At 58.0% G+C, this 25,300-nt stretch overlaps 1 protein-coding gene and 1 long non-coding RNA gene across 12 annotated transcripts; one reads left to right on the top strand and one right to left on the bottom strand.

The window, feature by feature from the left end:
- Nucleotides 1-23,324, top strand: ADAMTS10 (ADAM metallopeptidase with thrombospondin type 1 motif 10). Of its 7 annotated transcripts, none has more exons than XM_059888117.1 (26): nucleotides 1-23; nucleotides 3,682-3,762; nucleotides 5,201-5,387; nucleotides 5,600-5,946; nucleotides 6,557-6,713; nucleotides 8,008-8,225; nucleotides 9,613-9,696; nucleotides 9,808-9,953; nucleotides 10,360-10,403; nucleotides 10,556-10,661; nucleotides 10,752-10,898; nucleotides 11,067-11,208; nucleotides 15,480-15,656; nucleotides 15,934-16,079; nucleotides 16,171-16,234; nucleotides 16,892-16,994; nucleotides 17,211-17,344; nucleotides 17,441-17,564; nucleotides 18,506-18,586; nucleotides 18,671-18,834; nucleotides 18,950-19,076; nucleotides 19,174-19,303; nucleotides 19,616-19,820; nucleotides 20,075-20,251; nucleotides 20,346-20,505; nucleotides 21,371-21,644. In XM_059888117.1, exons 3-26 carry the CDS (start codon nucleotides 5,300-5,302, stop codon nucleotides 21,607-21,609), a joined length of 3,510 nt encoding a protein of 1,169 aa, XP_059744100.1. In that variant the 5' UTR covers nucleotides 1-23; nucleotides 3,682-3,762; nucleotides 5,201-5,299; the 3' UTR covers nucleotides 21,610-21,644. The 7 variants fall into 7 exon arrangements, with proteins under 7 accessions (XP_059744100.1, XP_010805225.1, XP_059744102.1 ...); XM_010806923.4 differs by lacking the exons at nucleotides 1-23; nucleotides 21,371-21,644 and adding exons at nucleotides 1,454-1,507; nucleotides 22,525-23,324 and having other exon boundaries at nucleotides 15,480-15,587; XM_059888119.1 differs by lacking the exons at nucleotides 1-23; nucleotides 21,371-21,644 and adding exons at nucleotides 1,454-1,507; nucleotides 22,525-23,324.
- Nucleotides 12,076-25,234, bottom strand: LOC112447352 (uncharacterized). Of its 5 annotated transcripts, XR_003035504.2 has the most exons (4): nucleotides 24,876-25,234; nucleotides 24,044-24,576; nucleotides 15,911-18,582; nucleotides 12,076-13,895 (listed from the first exon to the last, which is right to left on the bottom strand). It is a non-coding gene; the product is annotated as an uncharacterized lncRNA (long non-coding RNA). The 5 variants fall into 5 exon arrangements; XR_009495183.1 differs by lacking the exon at nucleotides 24,044-24,576; XR_009495184.1 differs by lacking the exon at nucleotides 24,876-25,234 and having other exon boundaries at nucleotides 24,044-24,869.
- Nucleotides 25,235-25,300: the final 66 nt, after the last annotated feature.

Raw genomic sequence — 25,300 nt, 5'->3', positions numbered from 1 at the left:
AAGGCACCTCGACGGAGAAAGAGGTAAACAAAGGCACCTCGGGGCGGGCTCCCAACAGGCCCACGAGGGGAACAGAGGGTCAGGCTGGCAGAGGCAGAGAGGGCTCATTTAGACTTGCTCCTCCCTGCCACGAGTGGGTAGCAAACATGAGGATGGGCTGCCCCTCCCCTCTGGCGGGGTTGGGGGGGGGCGGGGGTGGGGGGTGGAACAGGGTGGGATGGAGGTGGAGGGTCAACTTGGTGGGAGCTCCAGGAGGACTGTGGTATTTACAGAGCACCTACTGTATGCAGGAGCCCTGATATGTCATTCCAAGTTCAAGGCAAAAACAAGTTTGCTAAGGGGAGAACCCCTCCCCCAGCGGCCCAGTAAAGGCTACTACCGGCCCCCTCAGCCACCCAGGGATGAGGAAGCCGAGGAGGCCAAGGGCAAGGCCAGCCCAGCCTCTGCATAGCTCCCTGGGGGCCAGGCCTGGAAAATACCTGGAATGGTGAGGTCTAGGGGTCACCGCCTCGTCCTGTCCGGGAGCTTCAGCCTCCTGGACAGATGTCCAGAGGCCTGAGGGGGAGCCGGCCACGTAGGGTTTGAATCCCAACCTTGCTCTGACCTTCCAGGTCACCCTTGTTCATACATTAGCTCATCTATGGCACACTGACCCAGGGGTGTCCAAAACCCACAGGACCCCTACTCTCAGAGAGCGGTCACTCTCCCCCCACTGTCTGGCCTCAGTTTCCTCTTCTGTGAAATGGGCCCAGTCAGGCCATGCCCAGGCTTAGGGCTGGTCAAACTCCCAGAGGGTAGAGCTGGGAGGGAGCAGGTTGAGATGGATCCAGCCTCCCTGGGCACTGTGCCTGGCACACGGGAGGCGCCCAATAAATGCTTGCTTGAGCGAGGAGGAGCCTTCAATAAATAACAGCTGTTGTGGACGCTGTGGATGCTAGCGAGGGAGTGAGCCCTCCCCTCCCCCTCCCTGTTCCCCCTTCCCTGCCTCTGATCCCCCCACCCGATTTTGCCGCCTCCCCCTCGCCCCGCCTCTTTCCCTTCCATCTCCCCCTCCCCCGACCAGCCCCCTGCTCCCCTTTCCCCGTTTCCCTTACCCCTGCCTAATTCTCCCTCCCTCCTGATACCCTGACCCTCCCCTCCCCCACTCCTCCGCCCCCTCCGCTCCCCCAGCCCCCGCCCACTGTCCCCGCCCCCACTGTGTCACCCCCCTCTTCCCCCACCCCTCCCCCGCCCCCACGGGGGGGCGCCGGTCCGGGCGGGGCCGCCCGAGCTCCCGGGGCCCTGGCTCGGGTCCAGCCCGCGGCCCAGGCCGGGCGGCGGCGGGCGGGGTCCTGGCGGCGCGCGGTTTGGGGGTTTTTTATAACCCTGGCAGGCGGCTCAGGAAGTGCCGTCCCCGCGCCCCCTCCCCCGGCCACGCCGCCGCGCTCGCTCCCTCCCTTCCTGCGCGCGGGCCGGCGAGACCGCGGCGGGACAGCAGGCGGAGGCCCGGGCGGGCGGCCGGCCGCGGGTAACGGAGCGGGCGGGGCGCGGCGGGCCGGGGGGCTGCGGGCGACCCTGTGCGTCCGCGTCGCAGCCCGGGGGTGTCCCTGGGCCGCGGGACGGGGGACGTCGGGCCGTGGGGGCTGCAGCGGTGTGTGATGTCCCTGAGCGTGTGCGACACTCAGCGCGCCCCTGAGGTCCTGGGAGCTCCTGTCTGGGTTTGTTTGCTCCGTGTGTGCGTGTGTGTGTGTGTGTGTGTGTGTGTGTGTGTGTGTGTGGATGTGGATATCCACGTCTGTATAAATGCCGTGTGTCGGCGCCTGTGTGCCTACGTGAAAATCTGAATGTCTGGCTGTGTTTGAACTTGTGTGTGATGTGTGATGTGGGTGTTGTGTATCTGCGGAAGTGTGAGCGTAAGCCAATGTGTGCACGGAGTCCAGTGTCTCCTGGGTAAGTGTCCGGATGAGTGTGTATTTGCACACATCTGCCGGCGTGTCTCCCTGTGTGTGTCAGGGTGTAAGGAGTGTGTAAACGCCTGTGGGTACATACATCTGGTGGGTCTCGAGGCTTGCAGGACTGTGTGAGTGTGTTCCTGGTCTGTTCTGAGTGTGTACGTGTCTGTGCACGTAGGCCCGGGTGTGTGTGTCTGTCTGTGGGGTGTGTGTGTGAATGAGTGTGTATGCACACAGATCTGGGGAGTCTGTGGTTGTGTCTCTGGTGTTGGGATGTGTGAGTGTGTACTGAGTAGGGGGGTTGTCTTGTGGGTCTGGGGTGTCTGATTGTTGGTCCCCCTGCTGCACAGGTATGGTCACCCTCAAGTCTCTGTATATGTGTGTGTGTGTGTGTGTGTGTGTCTGGGTGTGGGAGGGCCGCCGCCCACTTCCCCTGAGTTGGTGACTGGGGCCTCGGAGACGGAGGTCTGTCTCCAGTGTCTCCAGCCAGGGGCTCAGGGCCTTTAATTAGCGGCTGGCTGCGTACCCACCGGGTGCCTGGGTGCCGGCCTCCTCCGGGCTGGGCCTTTGTCTGCTCTCCTCTCCAGGCAGGGACTCCTGCCTGGCCTTTGCCCCGGGGCAGCCTCCATCTCGGCCTTGGCCTCCACAGGGAGGCTCTGTGGCCCTGGCCCCCAGCTCAGCCCTGGAGTCTGGATGTAGAGCAGTGGGGGTCCCCCCAGGATCCCCAGGATGGGATGGAGTCTCCGTAGAGGCGGTTTCCGTCCGGCATTTCCTCCCCCAGCCTCCAGCGAGCTGGCACCCTCCCCCACACCGGCCACCTCCCTCCTGCCTTCCAGGAGGAGGAGCTGGGGGGAAGGCCAGGCCTGGGTACACACACACACACACACACAAACACACTCCTGCAGCTGCGCGCAGGGTCACATGGGCAGACACCACACACAAAGTCACCCAGTCGCAGACGTGTGATCACCCCCCACATGCAGCCTGGGGGGACCCCCTGCTGACATGCTATTGCCCCCACCCCTAGAGGCTCAGGCCCAGGAATCCTCTACCTGTCCCCTGGCCTCCTCTCTTCCCTGCCCCAGAGCAGCCAATCTGTTCATGGGCCCCACCACCACCCCCACCCCCAACCCCCTGCACAGGCTGTCCCCCTATTACAGATGCTGGCCTCCCCCTGGTAGACTCTTCGTACCTGTACCCTCCCAGGCTCCTCCCACCCCACACCCCACCCCACCCCACCCATCACCTGTGCTGGGTCCTCCACCCTCTCCACTACACCCCCTTGAGCTGGAAGCACCAGAGGCGGGTGAGGTTGTTGGGGAGAGGGGCCCAGCTTCAGAGGAATGAGGTGAGGACTGTACCAGGCCTGGCAGTGCGAGGAGTAGGAGGAGGAGGAGGAGAGACAGGACTGGGGTGAGGCCAAGGGGCTCCAGCCTCATTTGCAGTGAGAATGCTGCCGCCTGGACATGGGGAGGTGGTTAAGGCAGGAAGGGGCTCAAGGGACCCCCACACAGGGAGGGCTTGAATCCCAGAGCTAGTCAGGGATGGAATAGGAGAGGAGATGGGGGTGGGGTGGGAGAGGGGGACAGAAGTGGGGGAGGAGGGAACTTTGGGGGAACGGGGGCTAGGAACCAAGGGAGGATGAAAGCCAAAGGGAGGTTGACCAGGGCTGGGGAGAAGGTGTCCTCAGTGACCCCTGAACTGCAGCCCCAGCTCCTCTCTCCTCACTGCCCCTTCCCACCCTGTCCAGGCTCCCAGAAGAGGCGCTGAGGCCCAGAGGGACCCGCACACAAGGGTTCGACACCGCGCCACCAACTGAAGCCCCCGTAAGGTAAACAAGAGGGGGAAAAAGAAACCCCTGGGGTAAACATCAGCCTGTCTGAAAAGAGCAACACAAAGTGTGAGAGTGAGCTCCCCATCACTGGGCTGGGCCGAGGGGCTCCAATCAGAAGAGGGGAGAGGTCAGCTTCTAAGTCAGCATCTATCTGGCTTCATCCCTCAGGAGCTGAACTGCCCTGTTTGGGGATCAACTCTCAGACTTGGCCAGGCTGCAAAGAAAACAAGACAGTGTGTGATTAAGGGGGAAATTGCACAGAGGAGGAGGAGGAGGGCGGAGACAGGAGGGGGTGGAGGGCTTGGCACAGGGCGGTGGCCCAGAGCGGTGTCTGTGGCAGGCTGGCCCAGGGTAGATGCTGGAGAAACAGACCAGGGTAGATGCTGGAGAAATAGACCTGCCCCGCAGGCCTGAAGCTTCGAGGAAGAATCGGAAATGAGAGGAAGCGGGACTAAGGGCCAGGCTGGAAGGGCAGGGTGGAGGAGAGGTCACGGGAACAGAGATCAGGATGCAGGGTGGGGTGAGTGGTGCTACCCATGGCAGAGACTCCCAAGGCAGGACCCCTCACCCAAGGTGGGAGGGGCACCAAGCACTGGCCTTGGGTCTCCTCTGGGTTGAAAATGCACGCTGACCAACCTTCATGTGTCCCAGGCCAGTCTCCCTCTCCCCTTGTGGTCCTCCTGCGCTGGCCCTCGGGGTCGTGGGTCCGCACCAAGCTCCTCCCTGCCCCCGGGACCTTGCCCCCTGCTGCTCCTCCACCTGGCACACCCTCTCCTGTCTCTTCATCCTCCCACCTCCACTTCCAAGCCTCTCGGTTATTTCTCATAAAGAGCATGGCCTGATCTGAATCATGTGTCTCTTCATTTACTGGTCTGTCATCTTGCTCCTGGGAGATTGAGTCCCATAGGTTGAGGGGGGAGTGGGGCAGAGACTGTATTCATATTATCCATGGACTGTACCCTGCCAGGCTCCTCTGTCCATGAGATTCCCCAGGCAAGAATACTGGAGTGGGTTGCCATGCCCTTCTCCAGGGGATCTTCCCTACCCAGGATTGAACCTGTGTCTCTTGCATTGCAGGCAGATTCTTTACCACCTGAGCCACCAGGGAAGCCTATATTATGTAGTCACCACCTGATGAATGAATCCTAAGGGTTATCATGGAGATGAATGTGCTTGGCCAGTAGCCAGCACATAGTAGGTGCTCGTGGAGTCCAGATCCTCAGCTGTCCTAAGAGGATAAGGGGGATGCTGGGGGCATGGGGGGAAGGGGAGGGAGTTTGCTGAGCTAGAGATGCGTTCAGAGTCTTCAAACCTGGATTGGGAAGAGGGTAGGTTGCAGGTGCCCTTGTCCACCTGGCAAGGGACCTTGGCACTGCTCCAGCCGGCAGTAGGGCCAGGCCCCCCTGACCCAGCTCCCCACCCTTTCGCCTCCCAGGAGCCCGGTGATGCTGTCCAGGCTGTGAACAGGGAAGGCAGCGCTGCATGGGCTGCCAGCAGCCGGGGCTGGGGAGAGACATGTGGACACGTGGCCTCTATGGCTCCCGCCTGCCAGATCCTCCACTGGGCCCTCGCCCTGGGGCTGGGCCTCGCATTCGAGGTCACACACGCCTTCCGGTCTCAAGGTAGGCCCAACCCAGGGTGGGGGGTGGCAGTGGGAACTGAACGGGGATCGTGGGCACTGGGGAGGCCCTGGGGTTGGTGAGGCCAGAGTCTTGCGGCCAGTGACCCAGATTCAGGGGCCACTGAAGCCAGCCTCACTCACCCTGCAGCCAAGCAGGCAGGACACAGGGCTCCTTCCCGGGGCCCACCCCAGGCCTCTGACCCTCACCCATAGATGAGTTCCTGTCCAGTCTAGACAGCTATGAGATCGCCTTCCCCACCCGAGTGGACCACAACGGGGCGCTGCTGGCCTTCTCGCCCCCGGCCCCCCGGAGGCAGCGTCGGGGCACGGGACCTCAAGCAGAGTCCCGTCTCTTCTACAAGGTGGCCGCACCCAGCACCCACTTCCTGCTAAACCTGACCCACAGCCCTCGCCTCCTGGCGGGGCACGTGTCCGTGGAGTACTGGACTCGAGAAGGCCTGGCCTGGCAGAGGGCCGCCCGGCCCCACTGCCTCTACGCGGGCCACCTGCAGGGCCAGGCCAGCAGCTCCCACGTGGCCATCAGCACCTGCGGGGGCCTGGTGAGTGGAGGGTTCTGGGAGATAGGGAGGAACGCCTACAAGCTTGGGAGTTAAGAAAAACACTTATATAGGTCACAGAAGGAATCACAGTGGCAGGGGTTTTTATTAATTCCAACTTTTTTTTTCCCCTCTCTTTTTTCCTTTCTGTCTTTATTCAGCTGCGCCAGGTCTTAGTTGCAGCACACGGGATCTTTAATCTTCATCGTGCATGCCGCATCTCTAGTGGCAGCACGCACACTCTTAGTTGTTCCATGTGGGATCTAGTTTCCTGACCAGGGATTGACCCCGGGTCCCCTGCCTGGGAAGTGCAGAGTCTTAGCTACTGGACCACCAGGGAAGTCCCCTTCCGTGGGAGTTGTTGAAACATTTTGAGCTAACCGAGAGGATTAGCTATTTTAAGATGCAGCTAAAGCAGGACTTAGAAGAAAATGTGTAGCCTTAGGTCAGGCTGAAAATTAATGAGCTGAACACCCATCTGAAGAAACTGAAAAGGCAGTAGCACCGTAAACCAAGTAAAACGGAATCAAATCAGAACGACAGAGATAGGGCCCCAGGGGTCCCGGGACCCGGAACCTGACCGAACCTTCTGTCCCACTTTCCCGACCCCCAGCACGGCCTGATTGTGGCAGATGAAGAAGAATACTTAATCGAGCCCCTGCAAGGGGGGCCCAAGGGGCACCGGGGACCGGAGGAGAGTGGCCCCCACGTGGTATATAAGCGTTCCTCTCTGCGTCACCCTCACCTGGACACAGCCTGTGGAGTGAGAGGTACAGCTGTCTGTCTGGGGCTGGGCAGAGGCACAATACCTGTGCCTCAAGATAGAGGTGCATGCCGGCGTCCCTCCACCTGGAAGGTCAGCTGCGTGCAGGGAGCAATGCAGATGGTCAGCAGGGCAGTAGGCAGTGGACAAGCCCATCTGTCACTTCCAGAGTCCGATGGCCCAACAGTGAGTGAGAAAGGCAGCCGGATAGCCAGCTAGGTGCTGTAAAACCATCCATCTGTGGGATTATCGTCTGATCAGACAGTTAAGCAGCGGGATAGTGGTAGCAGATACTGGAGCAGTTGCACAATGGAAAATGTCAGGAGAACTTAACCACCATTTGGGAGATCAGATTTACAACCAGATGTGCAGGGGGACAGTTATAACATCAGATATTTAAGGGATGGGAAAGGAAGTAAAGTGTTAGTTGCTCAGTCGTGTCCAGCTCATTGCAACCCCATGGACTATAGCCTGCCAAGCTGCTCAGTCCATGGAATTCTCCAGGCAAGAATACTGGTGTTGGTAGCCTTTCCCATCTTCAGGGGAACCTTCCCGACCCAGGGATCGAACCCAGGTCTTCCACATTGTGGGCAGATTCTTTACCATCTGTGTTACCAGGGAAGCCCCAAGAATACTGGAGTATGTAGCCATTCGCTTCTCCAGGCGATCTTCCCAAACCAGAGATTGAACCCAAGTCTCCCACATTGCGGGCAGATTCTTTACTGTCTTAAGCCATTAGGGGAGCCAGCTGGACATCAGTGATTCACCAGGATAGTCATAGAGCTAAAAACAATAATCTCTGTCCGTGAAAATACAGACCACTGGAATGTTGTTAGTTGCATAGCTGACAGTCTCAAAGTAGCATATCGTGGCAGACACACAACCACAGTGGGTTGTACTAACAGAAAAGTGGTGTCATAGTTGGATGACCAGTGAGACAGCTGATCAGAAAAGACTGTCAGGCAGGGGGATTATTCTACAGCCAGACAGTTGGGCTGCAGGGTGAGTAAAAAGTTGCCCAGTCAGAAGGCCAGGGAGCCATACCAGCACACAGTTCTGGCAGTAGAGCAGGCTGCTACACACCTCTATTTGGGCAGTAGAATTGTCGGGAAGCTGCATGGTCATGTTAATTGTCATGGGATGCTGGGTGGCTGTTCGACCAATGAGTTTGGCAGTGGGGCAGCCTCACCACTGTAGAACCAAGAGCAAAAGAATGAGGTGTTTGACAGGCAGATGAACCGTCAGACAGGGACTCGGACAGCTAGAGAAAGCAGCAGAATGACCAGAAATTGCCCATCCAGATGAGAAACCGTGGAAGGGGCGGCCGTGGTGGCTGCGCACCCTGAAACCGCCACCTGCCCGGCCCCTCGGGAATGAAACAGAGCGTGGCCAACCAGGCCTGAAGCGCTCCGTCAGCCGAGAGCGCTACGTGGAGACCTTGGTGGTGGCTGACAAGATGATGGTGGCCTACCACGGACGCCGGGATGTGGAACAGTACGTGCTGGCCATCATGAACATTGTAAGTGCCTCCCCCTCCCTGGACATGGACCCCCAAAAATGTGGAGCCCACCTCCAGAGTCAGGAAAAGGGCTGTCACCATCCCCCCCCATCACTGATCAAATGCCAGTGAAACAGAATGGGAAGGGGACAGGGTGCCTCAGAAAGAAAGCCTGTTAGTGAAAGTAGCCTAGCACAGTGGTTAGGAGCATGAACTCAGGAGCTAGCCAACCTGGCCTTAAATCTCAGCTTTGCCAATCTTTGACTGTGTGCCCTTGGGCAAGCTACTTTGCCTCTCTGCCTTGGATTACCCACCTGTAACTTCATAAGGCTACGTGGATACAGTGAATTGCTAAAGTGCTCACCATACACCTAACTCATAGTACTTACCCTATAATTGTTTACTGTATAAAATTAAACAGGCAGCTTGCAGGTACTTGTTGAGGTTAGCAGTACACTTATGGGCGTGCGTCTCTCTGCATGCAGGGCTCACCCGAGCACCGTCCTGTAAATTCATACAAGATGAGCTGGCTGACTCACACTCAGAGTTGGCGCCCGTCTTGGATCTTGATCAAGACTCTGGACCTTTCTGAGCCTCAGTTCCCGCCTCTGTAAAATGGGATTCTAATAGTACCTGTCACAAAGCTGTGGTGGGAGGGAAGACAGCTAGACAACTTGGCATGTAGTCAGGGTTTGATGAGTGATGCTGTTGTTCCACTGAAGCAAAAAGGGAAGAGAGAAAGTTTAGCACAGACAGATGACCTATTATGTAGACATAATATCATGCCTAACCCCACTGGTTTCTGCCCAGGCTCTGCCTCCCTTCCTTGGGCTTCCAAGTTTCCTCAAACCTGCCAGGGTTTCTGGGGAGTTTCCACATTGGATGGTGATGGCTCAGGGCTTCAAGGTCATTGCACAGAGTGGCCTCAGTCATCCACCTCCCCTCTGACCACTGGCTCCAGAGCTTCCAGCCTCCACACATCCACTTTCCAGTGGTGATGCTCAAATCGGTGCCTTCAGACAGTATGGAATGAGGCCAGATGTGCACATCTTTCAGGCCGCCTCTGGGCAGAGGCAGCTGTTGGGTGGGCCTCGAGGATGGAGGACAAGTAGACAGGCTGAGCTGGGGGTTTGAGTCAGAAAGACAAACGCTAGCAGGAAGGCTTAGCCAGACTGGAGTTCCACTTTCAGCACCTACTAGCTGTGCGTCCTGACCTCTCTGAGCATCGGGTGGCTTATCTGTAAAATGGAAATACTAATATCTACTGTGAAGATCTGGGCGGCAGGCATAGCCTGAGCCCCAGCACTCAGTAGGCTCTTGATTGATACAAGCTGTTGTCCTCATTTCTTTTTGTTTCCTATTCTGGGCCCCTCTTAAGACTCGGTCTCTCTTGTTTCTTGGAGGTCAGGTTGCCAAACTTTTCCAGGACTCGAGTCTGGGAAACATCGTTAATATCCTGGTAACACGCCTCATCCTGCTCACAGAGGACCAGGTGCGGGGGTGGGGGGAGGTTCCCCCACCTTCCACCACCACAGAATTCAGCACTGCCTGCGTTGCCCCCTGGGTGGCTGGTACCCGCGTACCTCACTCTGTCCATCCTCAGCCCACCCTGGAGATTACCCACCACGCCGGGAAGTCCCTGGACAGCTTTTGTAAGTGGCAGAAGTCCATCGTGAACCGCAGCGGCCATGGCAATGCCATTCCGGAGAACGGTGTGGCCAACCATGACACGGCAGTGCTCATCACGCGGTGAGGGGCAAGGAAGGCTCCGGGGGGCGCCTTCTGTTGGGGAGGGGGCCGGGGGAGGAGCAAATGGTCCAGGGGATTGCCCAGGTCCAAGCAGAGGTCACTTCTGCTGGGAGATGGGAGAGACCAGGACTGTCTAGTCGCCCTGTCGGGGAGCCAGGGAAGGGGAGGGGCTGCTGCAAGCCTGAGAATGTGGGGAGGCAGGTGGGGATCTATTTGGGCACTTGACGCATCCCTCACTCTGTCCTTTGTTCAGTCGGCCACTCGTGCACCCCAGCATCTCCAAGGCTGGCTGGGAGAAGAGCATAAGGTTTCGGTTCAGGGGCAGGACTCAACCGTGAGAGGGTTGAGGGAGGGCGGCCCTTAGGGAGGCAGCCCAGCCTCCTGACTCCTCCGTCTCCTCCCACAGCTATGACATCTGCATCTACAAGAACAAACCCTGCGGCACACTAGGTACCCGGGTCCCCTGGGTTTCAGGCACCTCTGAAGGCAGTGGGCTGGGTGACACTGGCCCCGGTGGGGGTGGGGACCTGGCAGAGTGGACAGAGCCGACAGACACAGCCCTGAGCCCCCAGCCCCGCCCCACCCCCACGCCCATTCCCCAGGCCTGGCCCCTGTGGGCGGCATGTGCGAGCGAGAGAGAAGCTGTAGCATTAACGAAGATATCGGCCTGGCCACGGCGTTCACCATCGCCCACGAGATCGGACACACGTGAGGCCGGGGACACGGGAGGCGGCGGGCAGGAGGAGCAGGGAGTGTCGCCCGGCACCTGGTGGAGCTGCTCACTGGCCCTGTCCCCAGGTTTGGCATGAACCACGACGGCGTGGGCAACAGCTGCGGGGCCCGTGGCCAGGACCCAGCAAAGCTCATGGCGGCTCACATCACCATGAAGACCAACCCGTTCGTGTGGTCCTCCTGTAGCCGCGACTACATCACCAGCTTTCTGGAGTGAGGATCTGCCCGCCCGCCTGCCCATCCCGCCCAGGGTCTCACACTCATGTTGCAGGGAGAGGGGCTGCCTCCGAGGAGGGGGATACGCTCAGGGCTGCTCCCCAGGGCCCCTGTGTGCTTGGCCTGCAGCCCTCCAGTGTGACAGCCGCACTCTTCTCTCCACAGCTCAGGCCTGGGGCTCTGCCTGAACAACCGGCCCCCCAGACAGGACTTCGTGTACCCAACCGTGGCCCCTGGCCAGGCCTACGACGCGGATGAGCAGTGCCGCTTCCAGCATGGAGTCAAATCGCGTCAGTGTAAATACGGGGTAGAGAGAGCCTTCCTGCTTTCCTTCCTGGGAGGGGAGGGGGCCCACCACCACCAGGGTCAGGGGTGGGGTGGGGACAGGGGGTGGGGATGGGAGAGCTGGGAAGGGATGTGAGCCTCAGTGGCGGGTTCGGGGACAGAGATGGATGGGAGGGTTATACAAATGTCACACGCAATCTCAGTGCTCAAGGACAAGAATGGGATCCCCTTGCTTCTCCAGACCCCTGTTTTGGGGGCTGAACTGGGGAGAACCTGGGGGGTACCCCTTCTGTTGCAGCAGGACCAAAGTCCCAAGATCCCTAACGGGGCCATTTTTAACCAAACATCCAGACTTGGTGGAAATAGTTTCCCAAGGGATGAACCATCTTCCCCACTTGGCAAAAAAATGGGACAAAGGCTTCCAGGGACACCCTGTCTTCATTCCCTGCATCCCCCGCTGACTGGTTCACAAGATCTCTTGGCCCCAGTCCTTAGCTGGACAAGCTCTGAGCCTCCTGATCACGCCCCACTCTTTCTTGAGGCTTAGGCTCAGCTCTCAAAGCCCCATCCACCCAAAGAGAAGCGAGCTGGGGGTGCCCTCCCAGCTCCTCCCAGGAAACTGGTGCCCCACTGGCTTCCCTCTTCAGCCACCAGGGACCCCCGGCTCATCTAGGGCCTGCCCCTCCCCTGCCCATCTTCCCCAATTCCCTGAACATGCTCCCCAACTCGTTACAGGCTCACCCCAAATAGCCCAGCCGCAGCCCTTCACATCCTCAGGACTCAAAAAGATCAGTTTGAATGTCCAAGCTGAGGCCGTGTCAACTCCAAACAGGGAGCAGGGAGGTGTTAAAAGCCCTCACTTTATTCCAGTGCGAGACAGGGAAAGAAACCCTCAATCCATTAAATCTTTTTAAAGATTTATTTTATTTACTTATTTAGCTATTTTTGGCCGTGCCAGATCTTTGTTGCTGTGTGCAAGCTTCCTCTAGTTGCAGAAAGCGGGGGCTACTCTTCGTTGCAGTGTGTGAGCTTTTCGTTCCAGTGGTTTCTCTTGTTGCAGAGCACAGGCTCTAGGCACGTGGGCTTCAGTAGCTGTGGTTCCCAGGCTCTAGAATGGTGGCTCAGTAGTTGTTGCGCACAGGCTTAGCTGCCACATGGGATCTTCCCAGACCAGAGATCAAACCCATGTCTCCTGCGTTGGCAGGCAGATTCTCAACCACTGTACCACCAGGGAAGCCCCTTGATCCATTTATATTTAACCCACTCTTGCCACCCCACTCCACCCAACTTGGCTCCCTCTAGTGAATTCCTAAAGAATTCAGAAGCCACTTGAGCCTCTGCTGTGTCCCAGGGGTCCTAACTGTGACGGTGATGGCAGACACTTACTGAATGCCCACTACAGGTCCAGCATGCCATACCTATCATCTCAGTTAAACTCCTGACAATCCTGACAGCCACACATTGCGGGGGGACGGACTGAGGAATAGGAAGAAGGCCTTACCCAAAGTCACAGTTCGAGAATATGGTGGAGCCGGGATTTGAGTCGAGGTTTTTTTCTGAATCCAAAGTTTATAATGAGGTAGGGAGGTGGAGGAAGTGCCAGATTATCACGCACAGACCACTGCTGGTTGTATGTTGCATAGACTTTTCCTTTTATTTTTCCAAGGAACATCTTCTGGGCCCTCCTGGCAAAGGGATAAATAATGGACTACATGTAACTCAGTTAATATGTGTAAAGAGCTGGACCTGAGGCATGGTCCGGAGGTAGTCGCGGCCTTTATCACTCTGTAACAAGATGTTTGTGCAAGCCCTTTCATACTGACTCTGTCGTCACATGCCTGTCAGGCATATGTAGGCAAGGCCCATCTTACAGACAAGGCGCAGAGAGGGGGGATGTGTTGCAAATCAGTGGTGGAGTTAAAGTCTCCCAGAGTTAAATGAGACCCAGGGCTCATTTCTTACAGACCATGGCACGTCCTTGTGGAAAGGAGGATAAGCAGAGCTAGACTAGGCAGTTCTCTTTAAGAGGTGTCAGAAGTGGGATCTGTCATATTTTAGCAAATGGCCAGGAGAATATAACCCAAGTGAAGCCAGAAAACCAGGCTGAGGTGTTGTTCTGTTGTTTTTTTTTTTTAATAATTTTATTTATTTATTTATTTATTTTTGGCTGTGCTGGGCCTTCATTGCTGTGCGGGGTTTTCTGTAGTTGCAGTGAGCGGGCGCTACTCTTTGTCGCAGTGCCCAGGATTCTCCTTAAAGGAGCTTCTCTTGTTGTAGAGCACAGGCTCTAGGGTGAATGGGCTTCAGTGATTGCTGCACACAGGCTCAGAAGTTGCGGCTCCCGGGAACAATAGTTGCGGCACACTGGCTTAGTTGTTCCGAGGCATGTTGGATCTTCCCAGACTAGGGATTGAACCCATGACTTCTGCATTGGCAGGCAGATTCTTTACCACTGAGCCACCAGAGAAGCCCCAGGCTGAGTCTTTAAGATGAGAGTATCCTTTGAGGGAGCAAGTTTGAGGACCACCTTGTAAGCTTCTCATATGTGTGCAGTTGTCTCAGAGGCTGACACAGGAAATGTCCCTTCCTACAGCCATTGATGGGTCCAATCCCAAATCTTCAAAGCTTAGGAGGATCAGGTTCAAAGAGAAGATTACATGTGATTGTAAAATGAGGCAAGAAGGATTTCCACATCTCAGAGGCAAGACTCTAGGAAATGAACAGGATGTAGGCTAGAAGGTCAGATTTGGCCACACCTGAACCCAGTAAAGCTTGTCCAGGGATATTAATTAACCTGGACCTAAAGGGTCAGAATGGCTCCCTGGGACTGATCCAGCTTCCTGCCATGGACAGGACCTGCTGCCAGAGTCTTTGTGTTGTGTGTTTAGTCACTCAGTCGTGTCCAACTCTTTGTGACCCTTTGGACTGTAGCCCACCAGGCTCCTCTGTCCATGGGATTTTTCAGGCAAGAGTACCAGAGTGGGTTGCCAGGGTCTGGGCCAGCCCAAGTAAGACTCAGGAAGAAGATGGGCTGATTTTTCACTGGGAGAACTAGAGCAGCTTTCCACACAGACCTAGCCTGGCCTTATCCCCTCTCAACCTTCCATAGATTAAAACTTTGAGGAGCTTCGCCAGTTTAGGTTGGGGAAACAATAAGAACCACCTGCTGGGGGAATAAAAAGTTAGAGGTGGGACCCTTGACCTGAGCCATCATCAAGCCTGGATTTTTCAGAACCACAGCTCTTGAGGTGGGCTGCTTTGCCCACTCTAAAAAGAAATCCAGCATCCTTCCTCCTTATTCCTCAGCCGGTCCCAAGTTTCCTTCTAGAAATTTGGGAAGTGCCAGGGGTTGAACTCCCAAAAAGATCCCCTGGGGAAGGAAATGGCAACCCACTCCAGTATTCTTGCCCAGAAATCCCATGGATAGAAGGGCCTGTGTGCTAAGTCACTTCAGTTGTGTCCAACTATTTGTGAACCCGTGGACTGCAGCCTGCCAGGCTCCTCTGCCCATGGGATTCTCCAGGCAAGAATACTGGAGTGGATTGCCATGCCCTCCTCTAGGGGATCTTACCAACCTAGGGATCGAACCTGTGTCTCTCACATCTAACCTGCATTGGCAGGCAGGGTTTTTACCGCTAGTGCCATCTGGGAAGCCCAATCCATGGGCTTGGGCTACAATCCATGGGGTCGCAAGGGTGGGACAGGACTTAGCTACTAAAGAAGGGGCTGAACTACAGAGGGATTAGATCGTAGACCCAGCTATCGATTAAAGTTCTGGGATAGAATCCAGATTGCCTCCTTAGCAGCTGTATGACCTCTAGCAAGTGACCCTACCTCTCTGATCCTTGGTTTTCCCACAGTAAAATGGAGAGTATAGTGCCTAAGGGAGTTTGAGGGTCTCCTAGGTGTTTGATAGGACTTCCCTTGTAGCTCAGCTGGTAAATAATCTGCCTGCAATGATGGAGACCTGGGTTTGATCCCTGGGTTGAGAAGATCCTCTGCAGAAGGGAAAGGCTACCCACTCCAGTATTCTGGCCTGGAGAATTCCATGGACTGTATGTATAGTGCATGGGGTCGTGAAGAGTCGGACCCGACTGAGCGACTTTCACTTTCACTAGGTGTTTGATAAGAGCTGCTTATAGCCCGAGAAGAGGTCCCTTCCTATACCCTGCCAGTAGTTGCAAAAAGAAACCCAGGAAAGGAAGGCTGGAGCCCCACTGAGCGGGTCGCCTGGGTTCTCCCAAGGAAGGTGGGAGGGAGGGTCCGAGCCTGAGCGGGCACCTTGGCCCGCAGGAGGTCTGCAGCGAGTTGTGGTGTCTGAGCAAGAGCAACCGGTGCATCACCAACAGCATCCCGGCCGCCGAGGGCACGTTGTGCCAAACACACACCATCGACAAGGGGGTGAGCCTCGACCGGCCTGGGCCACCGCCGGGGCCCGCCATCGGCTTTGGCCACGCCCACTGCCTGCAGGTCCCGCCCCCTGCCCGAGGCCACACCCCTCCCAGGCTACGCCCTGCATGCTTGGCCCAATACTAGCTCCACCCACTGCTGGGGACTGTGCTTAGGCCACGCCCCCACGTTACCCTGTACTATCCAGGTCTACGGACCCCACCTCCATCCTCCCCCTTTCGCCCCACCCCCCGAGGGCTTAGAGCTCCAGCTGTGGGCCTGGGGAGGGGGTGGGAATGATCGCCAAGGCCTCGAGACTGCAGAGTCCGACTCACCTGCCTCATCATCCCACCCGCAGTGGTGCTACAAGCGGGTCTGCGTCCCCTTCGGGTCGAGGCCGGAGGGCGTGGACGGCGCCTGGGGCCCGTGGACCCCGTGGGGTGACTGCAGCCGGACGTGCGGTGGCGGCGTGTCCTCCTCCAGCCGACACTGCGACAGCCCCAGGTCAGTTCTCAGGCCCTTCTGCAGGAGAGGCGGGCGGCCCCTCCCCCCGTCCCCCCTGCCCCATTTCTCTCCTGTCCGCCCCCGCTTCCAGGCCGACCATCGGGGGCAAGTACTGCCTGGGAGAGAGACGGAGGCACCGCTCCTGCAACACCGAGGCGAGTTCCCCCAGGACCTCAAGCCGGGTCCCTCTGACACGAGGAAAGAAAGGCATAAGTCAGTTTCCAGTGAGCTCTGACCGGGTGGCCACCATCTCTTTGGAACCTGCAGCGGCCACCCGCTCCTTTCCGGGCCCTCCCCACACCTGTCCTGGGTCCCAGCTCCTTCCAGCTCACACATTTGCAGTAGATGCATCTCGCACCAGCCACAACGGGCCCCTTCCTTTACTGCCCAATTCTACTCCCCACCAAAGCCCCACCCCTGCTCCAAAGCTGACCCTGTGCTCCTTGCCAATCCAGTGGCCAGGTTTTCATTGCATTCCTTTCTGACCAGGGATCACCGTCTCCTGTCCAAAACTCCCAGCCACAAGTCCCACACGCTCATGAAGAGTGTGCTTGACTCCTTTCTAGGCCCGCTCTCTCAAGAAAGGCCCCATGGTCTGAAGCCAGAAACCCAGGTGTCATTCTTAGCTTGCCCACAAACTCGAGTGAGTCACCTACTCCCATTGCAGAGGCACCTGTCCCTCGGGCCTCCTTCCTGGCTTCCCTGCCTCCAGTCTCAGAGCATGAGTTCTCCAGCCTCTGGGCCTCTGCCCTAACTACATCCCCCCATACTCCGTACCTGGCCTCCTGACTTCTCCCTTCTGGTGCCCCCAGGACTGTCCCCCAGGCTCCCAGGACTTCAGGGAAATGCAGTGCTCTGAATTTGACAGCGTCCCCTTTCGTGGAAAATTCTACACATGGAAGACATACCGGGGAGGTGAGCAGGGAACTGAGAAGGTCGTGGAGTGGAGGGGGACAGCTGCAGGTGGAGGCAGGATCATGGGTTTTGTCTTGAGCAGCCCCTCTCCCAAGGAACCAGAGTGCCCATGAGTGCCTGGACTATACAGCGGGGACCCCACTTCCTCTGCTCAACCTGCCCATCCTCGTTGGGTCTGGGGTCTGGCCTTTGGTCTAATGGGGCTGTGCCCCCCAGGGGGCGTGAAGGCCTGCTCTCTCACATGCCTAGCAGAAGGCTTCAACTTCTACACGGAGAGGGCAGCAGCTGTGGTGGACGGGACTCCCTGCCGCCCGGACACAGTGGACATTTGTGTCAGCGGCGAGTGCAAGGTGGAGGGGACTCCCAGAGAGAGGGCAGGGGAGGCGGGTGGCTGGAGGTGGGAGGCGGCTCCCTGACACCCCCTCCCCCACCACTGCCCTTCCCAGCACGTAGGTTGCGACCGCGTCCTGGGCTCCGACCTACGAGAGGACAAGTGCCGAGTGTGCGGGGGTGACGGGAGTGCCTGCGAGACCATCGAGGGGGTCTTCAGCCCAGCCTTGCTTGGGACTGGTGAGAGACCCCAGCTTCTCTCCTACACTCCCCCATTTGGCAGCTGGGGGCACAGTTCACCCCAAAAGATTCAGGAGTAGTGCCCCAGGTCACAGTCAGGAACTGGCTTGGGCTCTGGTGCCTAAACCTTCACATTGAAAGCATCCCAGAGGGTGGGTACCTAAATCTCTCCCATGCCCCATCCTGAGGGTCTCATGCCATCTTGAGGAGCCAGGAGCATGACTCTCCAAGGGGACTGAGGGGCTGTCTGTGCCAGACCACAAAGCTTACTAGGGGCAAGGGTAGCTGCAGGGTGTGGTAAGTCGAGGGCTTCCCAGCCTTGGGCTGAAGGAAAGAGACCCCAGGGAGTGTTTGGGGGGCGGTGAGAGTGGGAAAGTGTTAAGGGCCCAAACAGCCACTGAAGCCCAAGTGTGGCGTCCAGGGGACAGGCAGTTAAACCAGTATGCATGGGGGATGCAGGTGGGCAAGGATAGAGGGTCCACAGGGGCCCAAGATCATCCAGTCATAAGTGATGGAGCCCACTGCAACCTGACTCTGACTGCTAAAACCATCAAGTCACCGTATATGGCTCAGGAACCCCATGGTACCCCCTTCCCTCTGCCCAAAGCTCAGTCCTGCTGCTTGTCTTAGGGTGGGGGTGGGTTGGACCATTTTAGTGGTTTGAGAGGTAAGAAAATTGGAGGTCAAATCCCAGCTGAACCACTTCCTAGCTATAAAACCTAGGCAAGCTGTTTCATCTCTTTGAGCCTCAGTTTTGTCATCTGTAAAGTGGGTATGATGACGTGTCTACTTAACAGAGCCAGAGACACAGTGGGCCTCTCTGTAAGCGCTTAGCACAGTAATGGTTACCTGCTGTCATCAGGGACCAGGAGTGGGGGGTGGGGTGGGCAGGCAGGTACAGGGACAGACCAAGCCTGTGACACCTGAACTCTCCTCTCCAGGGTATGAGGAAGTCGTCTGGATCCCCAAAGGCTCCGTCCACATTTTCATCCAGGACTTGAACCTCTCCCTCAGTCACCTGGGTGAGCCAGAGGTGGGGGAATGAGGACTGGGGTTAGCGGGGGTATCAGTGTGGCTGGAATTCTGACCTCTTTGCTGTCCCCCAGCCCTGAAGGGAGACCAGGAGTCCCTGCTGCTGGAGGGGCTGCCCGGGACCCCCCAGCCCCACCGCCTGCCCCTGGCCGGAACCACTTTTCAGCTCCGACAAGGGCCGGATCAGACCCAGAGCCTAGAAGCCCTAGGACCCATTAATGCATCTCTCATCGTCATGGTAACGGCAGGGCTGGGAGCACGGTGCAGGAGGACGTTAGCATCCTTTTGGGATCTCAAACTTGGCTTCTATTTGATTCTCCCCCACCCCCCATCCCCCACCGCTGCGACCCCAGGTACTGACCCAAACTGAACTGCCTGCCCTCCGCTACCGCTTCAATGCACCCATTGCCCGTGATGCACTGCCTCCCTATTCCTGGCACTACGCACCCTGGACCAAGTGCTCAGCCCAGTGTGCAGGCGGTGAGACCCAGGAGTGGGACGGGATGGGGCAGGTTCTGGTCACCAGGCTGACCTTTTGGGCCAGGCAGGGCTGAGCGGGCCTGTCACCCGCCCCCAGGCAGCCAGGTGCAGGCTGTAGAGTGTCGGAATCAGCTGGACAGCTCCGCCGTGGCCCCCCACCACTGCAGCGCCCACAGCAAGCTGCCCAAGAGGCAGCGTGCCTGCAACACGGAGCCCTGCCCACCTGAGTGAGTGCCGGTGGGGTTGCAGGGCCGGGGCGACAGGCTCCTGGGATCAGAGGAGTCAAGGCTCCCTAAGGTGCAGACAGGGGTGTCCCAGAGTCAGACTCAGAGCAGTGGTGCTCCCTGATGTGCCTCCCTGCCCCCAGTGAGGGTCCAGAGTAAAGATGTTCTGAGTTTGGGGTGTGGGGTGGTGGGAACAGCAGGCATTCGGGTGCCAGTTTCCATAAGGATGCTGGTTGTTAGGCGGGAGGACCTGCCAGTGCCCCGAGGTCAGGGTGCTGCCCTGCCTACTGTCTCAGACCGCCCCTCCCCCCACAGCTGGGTGGTAGGGAACTGGTCGCGCTGCAGCCGCAGTTGTGATGCAGGCGTGCGCAGCCGCTCCGTCGTGTGCCAGCGCCGCGTGTCAGCGGCCGAGGAGAAGGCGCTGGACGACAGCGCTTGCCTGCAGCCGCGCCCCCCAGTACTGGAAGCCTGCCACGGCCCTGCCTGCCCTCCGGAGTGGGCCGCCCTCGACTGGTCGGAGGTCAGCCGCCCCTTCCCGCCCGCAGCCCACCCACTACTCCCTAGGCAGAACAGGGAGGGGCCGGGGTGGCCCCACGTCGGGTGCCGCCCCCCCAGGCGCCTCCCCACTCCCGCTGGCCCTAGTGGGCCCCCCGTGATTGGTCCTAAGTTAGCTATACCGTCCTCCATTCCCACTGAATCACCATCCTCCCCACGGCTTGTTCAAGCGGGGAGCAGGGTGCCCACTGAGCATGAAACGCCCCCTCCCAACTGCAGTGCACCCCCAGCTGCGGGCCGGGCCTCCGCCATCGCGTGGTCCTCTGTAAGAGCGCAGATCACCGCGCCACGCTGCCCCCCGCGCATTGCCAGCCCGCGGCCAAGCCACCAGCCACCATGCGCTGCAACCTGCGCCGCTGCCCTCCGGCCCGCTGGGTGGCGGGGGAGTGGGGCGAGGTAGGCGCGTGCACCCTGCCGAGCGGGGACCCAGGGCAGGGGTGGCAGGGTGGGCGGCGGTGCCGGGCTTCCGCTCATCGGCGACTCCCCACAGTGCTCCGCGCAGTGTGGCTTCGGGCAGCAGCAGCGCCCTGTGCGCTGTTCCAGCCACACCGGGCAGCCCTCGAGCGAGTGCGCCGAGGCCCTGCGGCCACCCGCCACACAGCAGTGCGAGGCCAAATGTGACAGTGCGCCCCCGGGGGACGGCTTGGAAGGTTTGTGGGGCTGGGGGGCCGAGGGGCACTGGGAGGGCCCTGTCCAGAGGATGCCATAGCTAGGAGAGCTGAGGGACCCTTGTCCCTAGGGTGCCTCCAAACACTGACATCCCTTTCTCTGTCACCTCCAGACCATCTTTCATCATCTCCTGCCTGCCAACATGTATTGGGTACCACTGTGTGCCAGGCATTGTAGGAACCTGATTTTTCTGGGGGTCCAAACTCAGGTCATTCCTTCAACCACCTCCTTGACTCTAACCCTCCCTGTTCATTTCCATCTATGACATTTGCTGTTGTTCACTCGCTAAGTTGTGTCTGACTCTTTGCGACCCCATGGAAAAATTGCCCTCCATTCTTTCCCAGTGTGAGCTTCTCTTGTGGTTCTGACTAGCAGAGAATCTGCCTGCAATGCAGCAGACCCAGGTTCGATCCCTGGGTGGAGAAGATCCCCTGGAGAAGGCAATGGCAACCTACTCCAGTATTCTTGCCTAGAAAACTCCATGGACAGAGGAGCCTGGCAGGCTACAGTCCACAAGAGTTGGACAAGACAGCGACTAACACTTTCACTTCCCCAGTAGAATATTGAATACCTTCTGATCTGGGGGGCTCATTTCCCGTGTCCTCTTTTTGCCTTTTCAAACTGTTCATGGGGTTTTCACAGCAAGAATACTGGAGTGGGTTGCCATTTTCTCCTCTAATGGACCACGTTTTGTCAGAACTCTTCACCATGACCTGTCTGTCTTGGGTGGCTCTGCACAGCATAGCTCATAACTTCATTGTTATGCAAATCCCTTCACCATGACAAGGCTGTGATCCATGAAAGGGATCTGCTACATTATCTGCCTGATGTTTTTCTTTCAATCAGTTTCTCAGCCTCGGGCACTATTGATGTTTGGGGCCAGAAGGTTCCTTGTCTTGCGGGCGGCCCTGTGCATTGTCAACGGTTCAGCATCCCTGACCCTGCTAGATGCCAATGGTACCCCTCCTCCCAGTGGTGAAAACCGAAAAATGCTTCCAAACATCTCCAAATATCCCCTGGGAGGCAAAACTGCCTCCCTTGGAAACCACTGCTCTAAATATACCCATCTCTTTCTACCTAAGTAAATATATATTTCATAGAGAGCTATAGGTTACTTACTCCAGGCACTGGGACCAAACTGCCTGGATTCATCTTCCATCTCTGTGTCTTGGTTTTCTTATCTGTCAAGAGGCGGAGGAGTGGTGGTATGTGTTAATATATTCACTGGAGGTAATACCACCTTAAGCTGCTGCTGCTGCTAAGTCGCCTCTGTTGTGTCCGACTCTGTGTGACCCCATAGACGGCAGCCCACCAGGCTCCTCCATTCCTAGGATTCACCAGGCAAGAACACTGGAGTGGGTTGCCATTTCCTTCCCCAATGCATAAAAGTGAAAAATGAAAGTGAAGTCGCTGAAGTCGTGTCCGACTCTTAGCGACCCCATGGACTGCAGCCTACCAGGCTCCTCCGTCCATGGGATTTTCCAAGCAAGAGTACCAGAGTGGGTCGCCAGTGCCTTCTCCATACCACCTTAAGGAGAGAGACTAAATCCACGTGAAGCCCTGTATTAGCCCAGGCTCTGTCATACGTCAGTGACTGCTAAGTGAGAACCCTGGTCCATTGTCAGGAACAGACTGTCAGTTACCTTGAACACAGAATACACATATACCCTAAGAGGAAGGACCACACTGGAGTTCAAGGTCCCCAGTGTGTGACAAAGGGAAACGAGCAAGGGTTATATACACCAAACGGGTAATTGGAAAAGGAACACTTTTCTCGTCATTTTAATACGGTGTCCAAGCCCCAGACCTGCACTCTCTTTCAAAATTCTCCAGAGAGCCTAGTGACATGGTTACTGTTAGAAGCCCCACTTTGAGAGCTGAGAAGCCAAGGCACAGAGAAGCTAGGAAGCGGTGTGCAGCCATTGGTCGCACTACGGGGGGAGGGGGGGAGGCGCTGAGACCAGATTCCCCTCCCCTTCCTCTTCTCCCGCCCCTTTCAGAGTGCAAGGATGTGAACAAGGTCGCCTACTGCCCCCTGGTGCTGAAATTTCAGTTCTGCAGCAGAGCCTACTTCCGCCAGATGTGCTGCAAAACCTGCCAGGGCCGCTAGAGGGCGCTCGGCCTTCGGAGCGAGCCCTGGATGTGCGCGGGCTGGGGGTGGGGGGAACCAGGCCTGCAGCTGACCAGCCTGAAGGAGCCCGAGGGGGCAGGAACTGGGAGTGAATGGTGAGATGGAGCTGGAAGTTATTTATTGGGAACTCCTGCAGGGCTCCTGACTGGGGGCGGGGGGAGGGGGGGAGGGAATGGAGAGGGGCTGGCCACGCCCACGGCCCCTCCTCTGCGCACCTCCCAGTTCACAGAGAGACCACCCCCTCCAGGGTGAGCTTGAGTTGGAACAGTTGCTCTCCCTAGAACTCTTGCCACCCACCTTTAGGGAGCCCCCCACACAACACCCGCCTTTGATCGGAATATGTACTGTGAAGAGTGGGGGTGGGGAGGGGGTCAGCCGGTGCCCTGCCCCCCCCAGCACTGCCCTGCCCCTCCACTCTGAGCTGGGGGGCGAAATCTATGTCCGCTATGGGGGAGGGGATTAGCACCACCTCCCTGCCACCCTGCCCCCAACCAGACCAGCTAGAAGCGGGAGGCAGAGCTGGGAAGACCCACCCCATTCTCTGCCTTACCTGCCCCAGGGGGACCCCGTCATCCAGGCTACCCCCATGATGGTGCTACAGGCCCTGCCCTGGGGCCCACACACCCCCTCACCAGGAAGCCCTACATCAATAAAGTTCTGTCTTGTGTAGATTTCTGTGCCCGACTGTGTGTGTGTGTGTGTGTGTGTGTGTGTGTGTGCGCGCGCGCGCGCGCGCAAATGGGTCCCATCCAATTATCCCCCCGCCCTGGAAGCGGCCACACCCCCTCACAGGTCGGCCCCAACAGCCCAAAGGGGACTTGTACCAATACAGACTAGAGCCCAGTAACCTTAGGTCAAAAATACAGTTGCTTCTTGGACTTCCTTGGTGGTCCAGTAGTTGAGCGTCCGCCTGCCAATGCAGGGGACACAGGTTAGATCCCTGGTATGGGAAGATTACACATGCCCGTGGGCCAACTAACCCCGTGCACCACAATTCCTGAGCCCGGGCTAGAGTCTGTGTGCTGCAACTACAGAAGCGGACCAGCCCCATACTCTGCAAGAGAAGCTACCGCAATGACAAGCCCACACGCAATAAGGAAGAGTAGCCCCCACTCGCCGCAACTAGAGGAAGCAGGGTGCAGCAAAGAAGACCCAACAGAACCTAAAATAATCTTTTTTTTTTTTTTTTTTTAATACAGCGTCTCTTAGAGACTCTCAAAGCAACGCAATCTGGCACCTGTTACCCCAGCCACCACACTCCCTGTCACTCTGCCATCTCCAGCCGCCCTGGACTCCTGAAATTTCCTCAGAGTCCCCATCTTCCCATCTTAAGGCCTTTGCTAGAGCTGTTTTCCTCTGCCAGGTGTACCCTCCCGTTCCCCCTTCACCTGGTTAACTCCAGCTCACTTCGCGGTCTCAGCAAAAAAAGTCGCCTCCTCCCAGAAGCCTCCCCTGACGCCCTCAATAAGGTGGGGGGCGGGGGTGTCGACCTGACTGTTCACTTCTAGTGCCCTGGAGACATTGCTGAGGTTTGCAGGCACCAAGCCCGTCGGTTGAGAAACGGGCTGCTCCCCAGATGTGGCCACTAGGGGGCGCCGCGGCACTCCAGTCTCCGCGCAGGATGCGGTGTGTGGCCTGGAGCGCGGGGATACCCGAGTATGCAGGCCTTCCTGCCAGGCTCTCCCAGGGTCTGTTTCTGCCTCCGCCACTTCCCCACTGTGTGTGGCAGACGACAGCCTCTGGGAAATGCCATTTCCTCACACGTCAGGAGGAGACCAGCACACGGCCTACTGGTCTCCCAAACATCAGAAGATGGGCCATCATTTGACGGATGTCATGTGCTTCCTTGGTGGCTCAGACGGTCAAGAATCTGACGGCAATGCTGGAGACCCGGGTTCGATCCCTGCGTTGGGAAGATCCCCTGGAGGAAGGCATGGCAACACACTCCAGTGTTCTTGCCTGGGAAATCCCATGGACAGAGAGGCCTGGCGGGCTACAGTCCATGGGGTCACAAAGACACTACTGAGCGACTAATACTGATGTGCGCGCCAGGCGCTCCCGGCAGGATCCCCAGCCCCACCGCCGCCGTTTTAGGATGAGAAAATGAAGAGAGCTGGGGCGGCGGGTGCAGTCATTAATTCTAGACGTAACATTCAAAGTCTGGGACCTTCCAAATGCCCCTGGCTCTCGGGACCCTCCACTCCCCTGGCAGAAACGCACCTGATTCCCAAGGTCCCTCCTGGAAGAAGGACCAGCGGAAGCGGCTTCGGAAGTGAGAGTTTGCCCAGGGATGCCCAGAGCAGATACACATCTCAAGTGGGTCTGGAAGACTCCTAAGCAGCCCAGGACAGAGCAATCAGTCCGCAGCCAACGGATCCTTGTCCCGCCTGCTGCAGCCGCGTCCCGCGGGGGGCGGGGCGGGGCGGGGGGCGCGAGGGAGTTGGAGACTCGGTTTCCTGGGGTCTGGCAGCTGCTGCCTTCCATCCTTAACCTCTCCCTTCGGGCTCTGGGCTCCAGACCAGCAGCTCCCTCGGGCCAGTCTGGGCGCTCTCCCCGCCCCCAGGCTCAGCTTCCCTCCCCGGTAGCCGCGGGCCCCTCCCGCCAAAGGAAGTGAGAAGGGGGCTGTTGTAAGAGGAACTAGGGCC

This window comes from Bos taurus, chromosome 7, assembly GCF_002263795.3.
Source record: "Bos taurus isolate L1 Dominette 01449 registration number 42190680 breed Hereford chromosome 7, ARS-UCD2.0, whole genome shotgun sequence".
In the NCBI taxonomy this organism is placed as follows: Eukaryota; Metazoa; Chordata; class Mammalia; order Artiodactyla; family Bovidae; genus Bos; species Bos taurus.
Note: the sequence above shows the minus strand (reverse complement) of the source record. Positions and strands in the feature narration are given on the sequence as shown.

Coding starts and splice junctions, on each gene's coding strand:
- ADAMTS10 (XM_059888117.1), top strand. CDS start 5,300: ATGGCTCCCGCCTGCCAGATCCTCCACTGGGCCCTCGCCCTGGGGCTG. Junction 16,995..17,210: donor ATGGAAGACATACCGGGGAG/GTGAGCAGGGAA, acceptor TGTGCCCCCCAG/GGGGCGTGAAGGCCTGCTCT. Junction 20,506..21,370: donor CCCGGGGGACGGCTTGGAAG/GTTTGTGGGGCT, acceptor TCTTTCAATCAG/TTTCTCAGCCTCGGGCACTA.